At 37.7% G+C, this 16,759-nt stretch overlaps 1 protein-coding gene across 31 annotated transcripts in view; it reads left to right on the top strand.

Annotated features, from left to right (window-relative positions):
* The window catches only part of RASGRP3 (RAS guanyl releasing protein 3), a 99,077-nt gene extending 96,373 nt beyond the window's left edge, over positions 1-2,704 (top strand). For all 31 annotated transcript variants that reach the window (XM_070574111.1, XM_008531575.2, XM_008531576.2 and 28 more), the window contains one exon: positions 656-2,704. In XM_070574111.1, coding sequence (XP_070430212.1) covers positions 656-664 — 9 coding nt within the window. In that variant the 3' untranslated portion in view covers positions 665-2,704. The remainder of the gene's footprint in view (positions 1-655) is intronic.
* The last annotated feature ends 14,055 nt before the right edge of the window (positions 2,705-16,759 follow it).

Raw genomic sequence — 16,759 nt, 5'->3', positions numbered from 1 at the left:
ACATTTCCTTTGGCAGAGTTCCAGGATTTGCACTCATTTTAAAATATAAGGGTGTAAACGTTTTCTGTGGTGGTGGATATAATTTCACCAATGACCATTCAGCCCCTTGGATGGCAGGGACAGGTCAGAATTAATCTCTTGGCAGTAAGAATATGTATATTTCTGTTATAATGTTTCTTTGTTTTCTGTTATCTTCTGCTAAATTAAATATAATCAACAAATATCATAGAAGGGCTAGAAAATGCTGGACTAAACAAAGTTGAATATGTTCATGTATATCTCTCTCTATAGCTATACATAGAGAGATATATATCTTTTTCCCTTACAAATTTTCTCAGTGCCCTTATACTAATTTACAATGTGGATTTCTAAGAGGGAAACTTCAACAAAGAACATTTCAGAGACCAACGTTTTGTGGGTCACCCTTTAGGGAGCACTATAGTAAGCATCCTTGTTGGACTCTGCATGGACGTCTTTAAGATTTCATGGGATGGGTGGACTACACAATCTTTTAATTCCCTCTAAATGTTGAGAGTACAAGGTATGGATCATTTGAGATATTTCCTCGAATTTATCTGATAAACTACTTTCTAGGAATATTTTTATTTTGTTCAATGAGACCCAGCCATACAACAGATTCTGATTCATATTGCAGGATGGCTGACTTCAGGCTGAGGATACTGAAGGCAATAACGTTGGCATTTAGAAGAAGCAAGATAAGAAACTCTGAAGAACACTTCAACTCTCAGGAACTTATCTGGAAGTTTACTGCCTTGTGCCACCGTGGGCTCTCCCTAACAGGACTAAGGGACAGAAGATTTATCTACCCTATGAACTATTTATTTCGTTCTCCCCTGCCCTGAGTCAGGTGCCGCGAAGATCGTGTTCTGTAGTTGGTAATTTTCTCATGTATCTTTCTCTAGAGCCATTTGTATACGGGTCAAATGAAAGCTTTTGTGCATGTGCTTGATACTCATTCTCTAAACTCAGACTTTGCTTTTTTTGTGAGAATATTATTTCAGTATTTTTATAAACTTTTGGGAGGGAGTTTAACAAGGAGTCAATTTAAAAGTCTTTTCACGTGCTTTTTGGATGGGACCAGGACTTAGCATTTTTTTGAAGGACAAGGAAGCTCTTAAGATCCTGGAGTGCAGTGGTTCTTCTAATGATGATCTCTACAAGGAGAAGCTGTTTACATGGTTCTTACCATACAGTTGCTATTATGATGTGTAACAAGTCACACGTTTATATATCACATAAGTCTTACCAATTCTGCATCACTAGGAAGCTATGACACAGCCGTGAAAACTCTCCTAATATTTATGATTGCCATGGGGGATAACTAACTATACTGGCCCCATCTGACTAGGTTTAGCTATCTTTCTTAAGTCTTCTATTAAGACTACTGTTAAGAAATGTCACTAGAAATTTAAAAAATCAGTTCAAGCCTTTGGAAATAAAATTTAGGAGGAAAACAAACCATCAAACAAACCGCTTAGTGAAATGCAAAACCACCAGAAATTTTTAGAAACTCAAAATAGATTTAAGAATTTTGTTTGTTAAAAAAGAAAACTTTGGGGGCTGGCCCTATGGCTGAGTGGTTAAGTTCATGCTCTGCTTCGGTGGCCGGGGGTTTTGTCAGTTCGAATCCTGGGTGCAGACACAGCACCGCTCATCAAGCTATGCTGAGGCGGCATCCCACATGCCACAACTAGAAGGACTCACAACTGAAAATACACAATTATGTACCAGGGGGCTTTGGGAGAAAAATAAGATCTTAGAAAGAAAAGAAAAGAAAACTTTGTGTTGTGAATGAGAATCCCCTGTGCTTTTCCTAAGAATTTGCCATCTGTAATTAAAAAATAGTCATAGAAAGCAAATCATCACAAACCACCTTTGATTAACATTTCATTTAAACTTTTAAAGTATCAATATTTTAAATATCTTCCATTGACTCAAAATAACTAGACATGGATCTGTTTCTTACATTATGAGAGGAGACAGAACTTGGACCACGATGTTCAAAAACAGAGATGGAATTGAGCCTGTGGGTGAGGGGCATGATGCTCCCAAGTGACCGGTCAGAAACCATACCCTCAGAGGTACGCTGGTCCGCCTCTGGGAGTTTGTGTGTCTATTTCAGGTAAGGCTGAATTCATTTCTACTTGCCAGTCCAGTGAAGAAATGCCTTTCTTCTCTTTTTCCATTAGGTAGTTGAGGACAGTTCCGCTCAGCAAATACTTGCTGAGCACCTGCTTTGGGCAGGTTCTGTGCTAGATGCACAAAGACAAGCAACACTTGGTTTCTGCTCTCAGGAGCTGAGAGCCTGTGGGTGGTAAGGTGAGACGGTTTTTTAAGATACAGTTCCAAATTTGCTAGAACTGGCTTAACTGTGCCATGCAGATTCAGAGATCAGTTTGCAGAGAGATTGCAAATTCAATGAAGTTATTCATTGAGGGAGCTGTGATTAAGCTAGAAAATAAGAGAACACAGTTACCATTTGCAAGCACGGTGGAAGGCAAACAGCCATCCCCAAGTGCTGGTTCTATGTATGTACACTATCCTATCCATAAATGTGAGGAAATACATGTTAACAAAATTAAAAACAAAAAATGGCAATTTGACTATAAGAAACTTTTCTTGTGGTTTTTTTCTAATTTTAAGAAAATTCACGAAGACGCTTCTTAATAAATGTTGGACTGTTCTTTTTCTTCTCAAAACAATGATTGCACTTGCCACTTAGTTGGGATTGTTTTTGAGTTTTCATATATACGAAAAGTTTTATGTCGTCAGCTTTCCTGTTACAAAGACACTAAGTGTAACTTGAGTGAAAAATACACACACAAATAAAACAAACATGTGTGTGTATATATGTATATAAACTATAAATGTGTGTATGTGTGTATATAGAGAGATATATATATACATGTATATACACACACTACCATTATTACTTTGCAGAAGAGGAATTTTAGTCCATAATAAGCTGCTTTATAATTTTGATTATATCATTTACTCATAACCAATGGCGACTCTGATGTTTCCAATCTATCAATTTCCCACAATCAGTAAAATAAACAAAATAGGCAAACCCATGGTGGAGCAGAAAGAACTGTTAGAGCTGATTCCTCCAGACTTTTGTTTTATAGGTTTGATGATCATGGTCACATTTTTAGGTGAAAAGCAAAAGCAAAACCAAACGCTTAACAGTGAATATTATTAGGTACCAGAAGAGGGTACATTAGATGATGCGATTGTGTCTTCAGTGAAGGATGTGTAAATTGGATTGATGCTTTTTAAGATCTGCCTAAACCAGAGGGTGGCCCTAATTGGTATTTGAATGCTGTATTAAGGGCTGCCTCCTGAAGCAATAATGTCCCCAGATTTCCGTGGTAGCAGAGAGTCTCCAAAGGTCAGAGGGATTCACTGTCTAACAGCAGGACTCCTACAGAGGGGAGATGTCATTAATAGTAGGAAGCTTAACTATTCCTAAAATAAACAAATTGATTTTGCCAAAATACACAAGACTCGAGGATGACCGAGGAGGTAAATCCAGGCAAATGAAATTACCATAATATATCTTTGGCACGCAATCTGCAACCAGCTTGAAATCTCATCTCTGCCAGTTATGGTCATGAGATCCTGGGCAAGTCATGTACATCTATTTGAGCCTCAATTTCCTTATTTGAAAAAGAGATTTCACCACCTTCCTCAACTACTTCATAGAGTTGTTGTAAAGATCAAGTCGAATAATATATGTAAAAGTACTTTGTAAAAACCTTATAAGTAGGTTAATATGAGTCTGCAATTAAGCAGGGTTCTTCCCTAAAATTGGTCTTCAAGATCCCAGACTATATGTGTTACACAGCTGTGTAGTTTGGAGGCTCTGAACACAAGACTTAACTATGTTTTGTGTCAAAAAAAGAATTATTTAAACAAAGAAGTATAAATGAAAAATATTCCAAAGAGGTTTTCTTCTTCCTGGCACTCTGTGTGTGTAGGGTTAGGTCTGGTCTGTTTTCTAACATTGGCCATTCTCGCTGTTTGAAAATAGGTAGGCGAGATCAGGAAAGCAAATGGGTAAAATGCAAATGAGTTTAAAGAAAAATAGGTCAAACCACAAGTGTGCTTAAGAGGCTAGCTCTTGAAAGAATTTAGTTGACCTAGGAAGAAAGAGAAAAACAAAAATTAACTTTTTTAAAATAAAAAATACGCCATTTATTTGACAGCCAGAATGTATTTTACAACTATTGAAGGTGATGATGATAGGAAACTACTTGGAATTTAAGGCTTATCAGGAAATAGCTTCCTCCAGGCTGCGTCCAAAAACTGCCTGCTGAAGTCTCGAGAGTACTTGGACTTCAAACAAAAACATTTACTATTTTCTTTTAAAAATGTTACTGGCAAGCATGTTGGAATCCACATCCATTCAGAACCTAAGTGACTTGCAGTTTATACACAATAGCATAAGGAAAGCCTCACTTGGGGGCGTTCTACAAGGCAGCTGGCCTGAACACTTAAAAAATAAAATGTCATAAAAAACAGAAAAAGGAGAGCAGGGGTAGTTCTGGATCAAAAGAGATTTAATGAAACACAACAACCAAATGAAAAGTGGTAAACCTTAATTGGATTCGGAATCAAAAAATAAACAGAGCACTTTCGGGGGCCATTGGGGAAATTTAAATACGAACGATATATTAAATGACGCATTGAATGAATGTTAATGAAGTGCTAGTGTGACAATGATTTCACGGTTACGTAGGCGGTAGGAGGGTGTGTTTAGTTTTAGGAGATGCCTGCTCCCTGGTTAGGGATGAAGTATCAATATGTGCGATTTACTTTCAAATGGTTCAGTGAAAGAAAACAAGTCTGTGTAGAGGGAGAAAGCAAATATGGCAACATGTTAACAATTGTTGAAGCCAGGAAAAGAGTGCATGGATATGCACTGTACTCTTTCTTAAACTTCTCTGAAGGTTTGTAGTGAAAAAAAAAGTTGAGGAAAAAAGAATTCATTACCGCTCTTTCTGGGAGTCATTTAAAAAGCGACGAGAAGAAAAACAAAAAACAAGTTTCATTTACAGAGAAACGAGGGGCGATCTGAAATCCTAGGCCCAGAAAAGGAAAGAGAGCCAAAAGCATCAAAGATTGATGGGAGAGGATTTAGGAGGACATGGAGAGGCGTTGCTACAGTAGATAGGATTCAATGGCTCCAATAAAAACAAACGAAAAACAAGCAGCAACAAATACCCTTCTCAGAGCAAGGGGGCACAGTCTGAAGTCCGATCCTCAATCCTTTGTTTACAACAGAAGGAACAGACATACCAGCTGGTGACAGGCTCTTCCTGGAAGCAGAAGGGGGAGAACACACAAATGCCGAGTATTTGCAAGAAGCGATCAGTCTGCAGGATAGCAGAGTGCAACAGAGGCTTTGTGATTAAAAAAAAAAAAAAAAAAAATCCCAAGTTTCCAATCCCTACCAGGATGTAAAGGCAAACTGAACTCACATGCAAAATGTAAGTTATAAAACTAATTTCACCTGGCCTGGACTCTAGCCTGGCTCCTTCCCTACACGAACTTCCCGTAAATTTTGGATAAAAACTCAAAATTAAAACAGAGTTAAGAAAAACAAAAACCCATGGGGCCAGCCCCGTGGCCGAGTGGTTAAGTTCGCACGCTCCGCTGCAGGTGGCCCAGTGTTTCGTAGGTTCGAATCCTGGGCGCGGACACGGCACCACTCATCCAGCCATGCTGAGGAGGCATCCCACATGCCACAACTAGAAGGACCCACAACGAAGAATATATACAACTATGTACCCCGGGGGCTTTGGGGAGAAAAAAGAAAAAAATAAAATCTTTAAAAAAAAAAAGAAAAACAAAAACAAAAACCCAGGGCATACTAGAGGGAAAAAGGACAGTTAAACAAACTCAGAAGATCTCTCACTCAAAAAAAAAAAAACCCAACCAACAAGAGTGTTACAAAGCGTATAAAAATCGTTTCTCTAAGAATTTCTCCAAGAATTAAACTAAAGAATTCCTGATCCACAGAAACCACGACAATAATAAATGCTTAATGTTGTTTTAAGTGACTAAGTTTTAGGGTATCTCACTAGACAATAGATAACTAACACAATATCTTACTGGGTGATTAAACCATAACCTTTGGGTTATCTTCTCTACTGCACAGAAATAATTTGCATCTCTACTAGATAAAAATTATTTGCATCTTATCAAGTTCTTTTCAAGTTAGCATCTGGGCCCGAATTCAAAATAAAGAGAATACCAAACAGAGTTAAATTCTCCTAGAAGAGAGCTTTTTTAACCTCTGCACTGTTGACATTTGGGTCTGGATAATTTTTTGTTGGAAAGGGGTGGGGGCTGTCCTGTATATTTTAGAGTATTTGACAGCATCCCTGGTCTCTGCCCACTAGATGCCAGTAGCACTCCCTCTTCCTGCTTAAGTTGTAACAATGAAAAATGTCTCCAGATATTTCTAAATGTCCTCCATGAGGCCAAATTGCCACCAGCTGAGAACCACTGCCTGTGCAACAGAATCGTTTGCACGTCTTGCTCAAACACAGATTGCTGGGTACCATCCACAGAGTTCCTGATTTGTTGGTCTGGGGTGGGGCCTGAAAACTTGCATTTCTAACAAATCCCCAGGTGATGCCGGTGCTGATGCTGCTAGTTGAGTACTGCACTTGAGAATCACTACTCCAGAAAGTCAGATGACCCTTAGGCAGGCTTGTCAGCCATTGCTTTAGGACACCCCCTCAAAAGGACATGCAGCCATTTTTTGTCTTATTTCCAGGTTTTGGATCACTTTTCTTAGTAATTCTTTTTAAAGAAACATAAGGTGAAAGCAATTCTACATAGTTATAAAAGTAAACATTGGAACAAAACTCTAAATCTTTCTAAATATCAGAATAAATATGAAAACCAAAGCAGAGACCCTATATGACTTTTAAAAGTTATAAAAACAGAAAACAGAACCTAATATAATAAGATAGAACTAAGGTCAAACATATCTGTCATATAAATGTAAATAGGCTAAACTCAACTATTAAAAGAAAAAAGATTCTCAGAATGACAACAAAGAAAAATCCAGTTCTATGATGTGTACAAGAGACTTATAAGTGATTCAGATGGTTGAAAAACTTAAAAATGGGCAAAGATATACTAGGCAAATGCAAACAAAGAGAAAACATTGGTCATAAATCTAGTATCACACAAAATTAAATTCAAGGCAAAAGGTACAAAAAGAGATAACGACAGGCCAATTTTAATCCTAAAGGCTGCAGTTCACAATGAAAATACAATGATTACGAATATTTTTGCACCAAATTACAGAGCATCAACATTTATGAAACAAACAGTAGAAGAGATTCAAGGAGAAATACACAGAATATATTAATATTGTTAATATATTAATTATATAAGACACTTATTTTCACCTTCCTCAGCTCATGGTATACCAAGTACCAAGTATACTAAAAATCAGTTGCTAGATTTGTGTCACCCAATACAGTAGCCACCAGCTATAAGCGGCTATGGAGTACTTGACATGCGGCTAGCCCAAATGGAAGTGTGCCGTGCAAAACATGCCAGATTTCCAAGACAGTACAAAACAAAGAAGGTAAAATACGTCATTAATAAATTCTATACATTGCTTACAAGTTGCAATGGTGATATTTTTGATATATTGGATTAAATAAAATATATTATTAAAACTAATTTTACGTTTTTTCCTTGCTTTCTTAATGTGGCGACTATATAGTTTAAAATTGCACATGTGACTTGTATTATATTTCATTTGGACAGTATTGTTCTAGAAGAACTAAATAATTAACAAGGCAGATCTAAATAATTATAACAGCTAATACGTATATGGTACTTATTTCATTCCAGACACTGTTCTAAATGTTTTGTGCAGATTAACCCATGTAATCCTCGCCACAACCCTAAGAGGTAAATGTTATCATTGCAGTCATTTTACAGATGAAGAAGCTGAGGCACAGAGAAATTAAGTAATTTGCATAAGATCACAGTAGTGAATCTGGGATTTGGATCCTGTCAGTCTGATTCCAGAGTCTGTACTCTAAACCATGATGTGAAAAATGGATATATATACATATTGAACTCTGTCCTCTGAAAACAGAGATGCATCTCCAGTTCCATCCTATTCAGTGAAACATTCACAAAAATTGACCATATGTTGGGTCACAAGGAAAACATCAGTAACTTTCAAAAATTTAGAAATAGTACAGATAAAACTTTATCATAATACTACAAAATTAGAACTTAACGGCAAAACTAGAAAAGTGAAGTCCCCAAAATACAGAAATTAAAACAAAACAAAACTCACCTCTTGCAAATCTTTCAAACAACTCTTGAATCAGAGAGCAAATTGAAATTGAAGACTGTATACAAACGATCGTAGAAACACTGTGCATCCTTCCTACAGGATTCAGCATGAGCACTACTCAGAGGAGAGTTAAAGTCTTAAGGATGTGAATACATTAACAGACAAGAAAGAATAAAATAAATGGCTACTTTGCTGAAATCTAGATGAGAAAAAAAGAGAAAACCTACTTAAAATGCATAATTTTCTAGGAAAATATCTGCAAAAACTGACTTAAGAATTAGCAAGTGGGGTTGTTGAGGAGCTACTGTCCAAAATTATCATCAGACGTAGAGGGTTCTACCAAACTTCTAAAGTATAGATAATTTCAGTGTAACTTACATTGTTCTAAGAACACAAGAAAAAAGCTTCTAAAATCTTTTCAATAAAGCAAATATAATATTGACACCAAAACCCAATAAGAATTGCCCCAAATAAGAAAACTGGAATAATCTCATTTATGAATATCAAAGAAAACCTGAAATATTCCAAGTACAGTAAAAAATATGGAAGGTTCATACTAGGAATTCATTCAAGAATGGTTCAATATTTATTCACCCATGAATATAAGTGATTAGGTTAATAAAATCTAAAGAGTAAAATTATATGACGGTCTTAATAAATGCTAAATAAACATCTGACAAAATTCAGCACACATTTTGATTTAAAAGCTCCTAAAAATAAAAATAGATGAAAACTAAATGTGATTAAAATTTATCTTAACCCCCAAACCAGCTTGATACTTAGTGAGTTTCCTCACTGTAAGCATTTTTACTAGAGACTTGTCTAAGATAAGAAGGCCTATCGTCACTGTTATCTAACATTGCCTTTGTGGTATCAGGTAATACAAACAGATGAAAAAGAAAAGGGTGTAAATATTTAAAAGTAGGCAAAATAATTAATATAATACAACTCTATATTTAGAAACCCCAGAGAATCAACTGAAAACTTATTACAAACAAACAAACAGGGGCTGGCCCCGTGGCTGAGTGGTTAAGTTCTCACGCTCCGCTTGGGCCGCCCAGGGTCTCACTGGTTCTGATCCCGGGCGCGGACATGGCACCGCTCATCAGGCCTTGCTGAGGCGGCGCCCACACAGCACAACCAGAGGCACTCACAACTAGAAGATACGACTATGTACTGGGGGGCTTTGCGGAGAAGAAGGAGGGGGGAAAAAAAGGAAGATTGGCAACAGATGTTAGCTCTGGTGCCAATCTTTAAAAAAAAAAATTAAGAAAACAAGGAAAAACAAACAAAATCAATAAGGTGGTTGAGCATTAAATTAATAGACAGAAATAAGTTTTCATAAATACAGACAGCAATCAGAAGATACAAAATAAATACCTCGTTTATGAGTGACAAAAATAGTTAAGATATCAAGGAGTAAACTTAATGAGAAACAAGCAAGCTAAACTTTCAAACGCTCCTGAGAGACACACAAGATTGAAATGAAGGGAAAGACACTAAGTTCTTGAATAGGAAGAACACAGCATGAAGATTTTAGTCTTCTGCAAGTTAACCTTTGATTTTCTTATTGCAACCCCCAAAAAACACTAAGAGGAATTTTTTTTTTGCATTAGCAAATTGATTTCAAAGTTCATAGGGGGAAAAACAAACATGAATAGCTAGGAAATATCTGAAAAAAAGGAGCGAGTGAATACTAATCAGCCCCATTGGATAATAAAACATACATGAAACAGTCTATTACAAAGGTACAAGTTGATAGAAATAAAAGAGCAAGTCCAGAAATAGAAGCAGCAACATGGTAATTAAGTATACGATAAAGCTGGCATCTCATACTATTTCAAAAAAAATATTATTCAGTAAAATAATTTGAGATAATTGGGTAGCGATCTTAAAATAAATGTGCATTTATAGCTCAAAACTTTGATCAGGATAATTTCCAAATGATTGCAAGAATTAAATGAAAAAAATCAAACCATATTATAAACTACGCAGTAATTATTTTAAATTATTATTTTGGCTAGAGAAAGTCTTTGTAAGTTTGACAAAGTACCCAGAAGCCATAAAAGAGAAGATAGATAAAATTAGCTATGTAGGGCCGGCCAGGTGGTGCAGCCGTTAAGTGCGCACTTTCCGCTTCAGCCACACGGGGTTCACCGGTTCCAATCCGGGTGCGGACATGGCCCGGCTTGGCACGCCACGCTGTGGTAGGCGTCCCACATATAAAGTAGAGGAAGATGGGCATGGATGTTAGCTCAGGGCCAGTCTTCCTCAGCGAAAAGAGGAGGATTGGCAGCAGTTAGCTCAAGGCTAATCTTTCTCAAAAAAAAAAAAAAAAAAAAAAAAAATTAGCTATGTAAAAGAAAATAAATAAAAAGTCTGAGTGGCTCATCTCACCAAAAGCTAAGTGAAGACATAAATAAAAAACCCTTTATAATATTTGCAAGTCATGTCACTAACACAGAGCTAACTTACTATATAGAAAGAGCTACCAATTCTTAAGACAAATTGTTCAACATCCTGGTTTCAAATAAAATGGGCAAAGAAATTAAACAGATAATTCACACCAAAGGAAATCCAAAGGACTCATGAAACCAGGTTATCCTCTTCACTGAAAAGAAATGTAACTTGAAACTACATTCTGGTAACACTTTCATTCATCAGACTCAAAAATTTTAAATACTTTCTTGGTGTGTGGAGTGTGGGGAAATAGACATTCTATTCATACATCACTGTTGGAAATGTAAATCTGGAAGCTTGATAAAGACCATTTTGGCGATATCCATCACAATTAGAAATGTATTTTCTTTTTGACCTAGTAATTCCAAGTCTGAAAATTTATCCTAAAGATGATGATGATGATAACAATAGAAGTACTAGCAGTAACTAATACAGCATTTACTGTATATCAGGCACTGTTCCAAGTAGTTTACATAGGGCGATTCAGTGAATCTCCTCACTAATCTGAGTTCTTACTGATGAGAAACTTGAGGCACAGAGAAGTTAAGTAACAGGCCCAAGGACACACAGCTATTAAGTGGTGGAGCCAAGCTTCAAACCCCAGCAGTATGTCTCCAGAATTCAGGCTCTTACTTGTGACCTCTCAAGATATACTTGGACACAAGAGAAGTACAAAGCGAACATGGTTTTTCACAACAGTATTACCTGTGATAGGAAATAACTGGAAATAATCCAGTATCTATTAGTAAAGCCCTGGTTAAATAAATTATTACATCCATACAATGTAATACCATTCAGATGTTAAAAAAATTAAGAAGTTGGGCCCAGACCCATGGCTGAGTGGTTAAAGTTCTGCGTGCTCCACTTCAGTGGCCCAGGTTCATGGGTTCGAATCCTGGGCGTGGACATACTCCACTTACCAGCCATGCTGTGGAGGTGTCCCACATACAAAAAAGTAGGGGAAGACTGGCATAGATGTTAGCTCAGGGAGAATCTTCCTCAGCAGGAAAAAAAAAACCCAAACTTCTTTTTTTTTGATGAAGAATATTGGCCCTTCCTCTTTTTGCTTGAGGAAGATTGTTCCTGAGCTAATATCTGTGCCAGTCTACCTCTATTTTGTATGTGGGATGCCGCCACAGCACGGCTTGATGAGTGGTGTGTAGGTCCACGCCCAGCATCCGAAGCCATGAACCCAGGCCGCTGAAGCAGTACGTGAACTTAACAACTACGCCACCAGGCTGTCACCAAGAAACTCTTTATGAACTGAAATGGAAAGCTCTCCAAAATAAATTTTAAATAAAAATCAAGATGAAAAATAGTATGTACTGCATGCCATCATTTGTATACAAATGGGGGAAAAGAATGAATATATTTACTCTCTATATGTTTAAAATATCTCTGAAAGAGGATACACACACACACACATCCCTAACAAATTAGATGTCTGTGGGAGGGAAACCGTATGGCCGAGGACAAAAGTTAGCAGACTTCATTGAATACCTTTTTTCTATTGTTTGAATTTTGAGCCGTTTGAATTTTCTTGAAAATTTCTTTGGCTTTTTGTAACCTTTCAGAGGATAATACTTAACCCCATGAAGTTTTACAGTTGTTTTATTCTGTCCTTCCCTCCTCGGTGAAGCTTCTGTAACTAGTTAAAACTTCCTTTCTTCTGTCTCTTACTATTCAAAAATTAAATAATAATAACGAAATGGTGTGAAAATTCCTTAGGGTGTGTGTCACAGAGGAACAAACTGAGGCAAGGTGAACGAGGGTGACAAATGCCCCCGTGCAGCAAATTCCTAAGGAATGTCTGCAGAAGAATGCATAGTCACACTTTTAATCATCACTTAATACAACAGAAAAATCACAGAACTGAGTCATTAGCAGAACTGAGACAAGAACCCACTTTTTCTGAACTCCTAATATAGTCCTCTTTGCAGTACCTCACATCATCACTTTTCTTTTTCCTATGGCTAAAATGACTTCAAAGGTGGTGTTCTATACACTTCAAATATAGCAGAGATGACATTCTCAAAAGGGGTCTTGTCTCTGTCCCATAAACAGAGAGACATCTCTGCATCTCTGGTCTAGGACAATGCATTAGCAATGAAGGATTCCTCAGACACACATGGAAACTTTTACCAGTCGGTGGTCTTCAAGCCTTTTTGCTCACCTGCACATTTTTAAGTTTATATACAAAATGTTTTACCATAAATTTAAATAAGCTCATTGTTTGCTGTAAAATGAAATGAGCTTTGCCAGTGATTCGAATAGATATCTCATGACATGATTTGATAAAACAAGTTTTAACTATGTTATTGAATAAAGACCCCTGAATCTGAAAGAAGTCATTTGACGTTTTATTTGAGTTTTATCCAATGTATATTAATAGATTTGGTTTTTGTAAAATAGTCTAATTATATATTAAAAAAACCCCACCATATAACTAACCAATACTCTTTTTGTGGCTCTGAACTCAGGATATCCCTAGACAGGCCAATTTGATCCTTAAGGGAAGTAAGTATAAAAGGACTTAAAGGGCTTAGATGCTTTGAAGAGATGTTAAAGGAGACTTGCTTGAACCAGCGTTTTGAATTGTCTCTGTTTGGCACCCAGAGGATTTTCCACTCTGGAGCAGTTCACAGGAGGAGATGCATTTTGGGTTTTTTTTTTTTTTTTTTTTTTGATAAAGTGGAGAAAGTTATTTTCTCAGCTGGTTTGGGAGAGTACTTGTGGAAGATGAGGACTGGAAATTGATTCCCTTCCTTAGAGCAATCCATCCAAGCAGCATATCCTTTGGAATGACTTTGTGTATTATTGATTGTTCCATTTTGGAAAACACTTTGCTAAATCACAGGCATCATCCTACCTTATTTTACTTTGTTTTTGATGAAAAAAAGAAAAAGAGTGACCAACTACAGGGAACGAATGGAAGAGATATAAAAAGAGTGCTGTGACATGAGCCAATGAGCAACGAGTCTCCTAATCTTCACCTCACCCTCTGTTGTCCTTGACAGGGTTGTTGCAGAGCTGCTCTGTTCCACACAGTCACACACTAAATACAACGGAAAAGATGCTTATATTAGGAAAAACCCCTAGAATTAAAAAGCAAAAAGATGCAAAGCAGATTGTCCATCAAAGGCTCTGTATATGTGGGCAATTGGGATATCCTAGGGGGTTTTGAAGTTGTAGGAAGGGGAACTGAGTGCTATACACTTCTTTGTGACACTTGTTCCAAACTTGAACCTGGAAGGGAAGATTAAGGTCCAGCTAAGTTGAATAACTTGCTTAAAGTCACATGGCTAGAGCACCAGAATTCTGAATCCAGATCACCTGCTTCCTGGTGCTCTAAATGAAACATTAGGCCAGCATTTGTTTCATCCCTCAAAACAAAACACGCAAAGTGCTTTCAAATTTTAATATGGGCACCTATCTCATTGTCCTCGTGTTAGAGCAAGTCCCTCGAGGGGGGACATACTTTCTATTGCTTTTGTCTTTCCATAGTAAGCACTTAAATAATCGGGTAAGAAGTTAACTGATATGACAGCAGCACCGCAAGACTGCAAACTATATTTCACCATCATTGTAACGAAGACGACAACAGCCCTCACTCTTCCCTTTAGGCTGGGATTTACTTTCTGCTTGTTTCATTCAAATTTTTTTCATTAATTTCTGATAAGTGAGGATTAGTTAGAATGAAACATGTTTCTCTGTAGTTTCACATTAGTGCAGTCGACTTGCCATTGGTCTGCTGTACCACGTGAGCTGGTCACTACTGAGAGAGAAAGGATTCCCAAGCGGGTGAGGCTTAGGAGCCAGTAGGGACAGTGTGGGCTAAGGCCTGGGGAAATGCTGGAGGCTGTGCACAACTGGGAGTAAACCTACCTGCTCGGACGACTTGATAGTACTTTCACACCTTTCCCCGAGAAAACCTGACTCATCTCAACCATCTCATAAATGCCACATAAAAAACAGCATTAAGATACAGTCAATGCTAGATAGGTTCACATTGACTTCCTAAAGAATTCTACACTTGACACTTCTGGGTTCTTAAAGATGTTCAATTACTACATTTTCTTGAAAATTTCCTTGGCTTTTTGGAAACTTTCAGAGTGTAATACTTAACCCCATGAAGTTTTACAGTTGTTTTATTCTGTCCTTCCCTCCTCAGTGAAGCTTCTGTAGTTAAAACTTACTTTCTCCTGTCTCATTCTTTCCTGAAACTCCAGGAAACGCTTCAGTATTTATTCTGAAAGTGCTCTTGGAAACATCACGAGATGTAATATATATACTTTTTGCTTGGAAAGATTTGCCCTGAGCTAATATCTGTTGCCAACCTTCCTTTTTTTTTCCCCTCCCCAAAGCCCAGTACATAGCTATATATTCTAGTTGTTAAGTCCTTCCAGTTCTATGTGGGCTGCCACCACAGCATGGCTACCCACAGACAAGCAGTGTGGTTCCGCGACCGGGAACTGAACGGGGCCACCAAAGTGGTGAGAGTGCAGAACTTTAACCACTTAGGCCATCAGCGTTGGTTCTGTAATGGATATTTTTAAGCCCTGGCTTGTTGAGTCTCCATAGCACCTGGTTGCTTGCTGGTTACTAAGCTATGGAGCCAGATGACCTAGCTTTGATCCCAGCTCCCCTGCTTACTAGCTACAGGGCTGTGGGCAGTCTATGCAACCATCCCGGGCTTCATTCTCCCCGTGGGAGATGGGTTAACAGTAGTGCCCACACTGCTTTCAACGACCAGTAATAAATCACTGCTCTTTAAACAAAACCTAGACTTCCATGCTACTGTGCTCTTGGTTTTTCTCTTATTTCTGTGACCCTGCTCATTCACCCCTTAAAAATTATTCCCCAAAATTCCATCCTTGGTCCCATGCTCTTTTCCCCCCTCTTGGGTGATTTAATACGGCATCATTACGCTGATTGAATGTTTCAACGCAAAATCACTGGATACCGATCATTCCCAAAACTGTCTTCACGCACTTTCCCGAGTTGCAGATTGAGATCATTCCCCCAGCATACCTTTTCCCCTTCTTATAATTTTGATTGTATTGTAATTCACTCAATTACAAAACAAAAAACGAGGAGTCATACTAAATTTCTTGTTCTCATCCCAACTAATGAAGTCCTATAATTTTACCTCCTAAATATTTCCCAAATTTGTCCCTTCTCTGTCCTTATTTTCACTACATTAGTTTAAGCTTTATGCTTCTGATTCCAGTCTTTGCTCCCCTCCTTCAATCTGTTCTCTATTCTTTAGCCAATGATTTATACAGAATCCAAGTCTGACCACGCTACATGACTTGGCACACTCCAAGTTACTTAGGAAGGTACATGTAGAGGCCTCTATTACCTGGCCCCTACAACCCTTCCAATTTCTCCTGCCAATTTCCACCTCATATGAGCAATACTGACCACTGTGCTGTCGTGGTATGCTGTCGTGGTACACGGCATAACTTTCACTTTGTACCAAATTATGCAATTAAATGTTTCTGGCTCTGCAACCAGACATTTTCCAAGGCAGGGACTTTCTGACTTATCTTTGTGCTTCAAATGCCCAACACGGTGCCTGGAATATAACAGGGATTCAACTGTTTATTAAGTTGAACTACAGGCCTTTTTTCTTCAAGAAAGTATATTAACATAATTAACAAATACTGGTCATTTAATAGATTTTTTTCAAGATTTTTTTCCTTCAAATTCCTAGGGAACATGTTAAAACGTTTTTTCTACTCCCACCTAGGCTTCTTCACTTACATTTAGTAGGCAGTGAATGATTACTGTGGAAGTTCTCATGCCAGCAGCTACGTTTATGCAACTTCTTTACCAACATAATTTTGCAGGTGACTAACAGCACCCGTGAATAAGTGAGTTCAAACACTGACATGCAGACCTGTTTCAATCAGTGATCTGAACCATAGGGATACA

This window comes from Equus przewalskii, chromosome 14 (assembly GCF_037783145.1).
Source record: "Equus przewalskii isolate Varuska chromosome 14, EquPr2, whole genome shotgun sequence".
NCBI lineage: Eukaryota > Metazoa > Chordata > Mammalia > Perissodactyla > Equidae > Equus > Equus przewalskii.
Note: the sequence above shows the minus strand (reverse complement) of the source record. Positions and strands in the feature narration are given on the sequence as shown.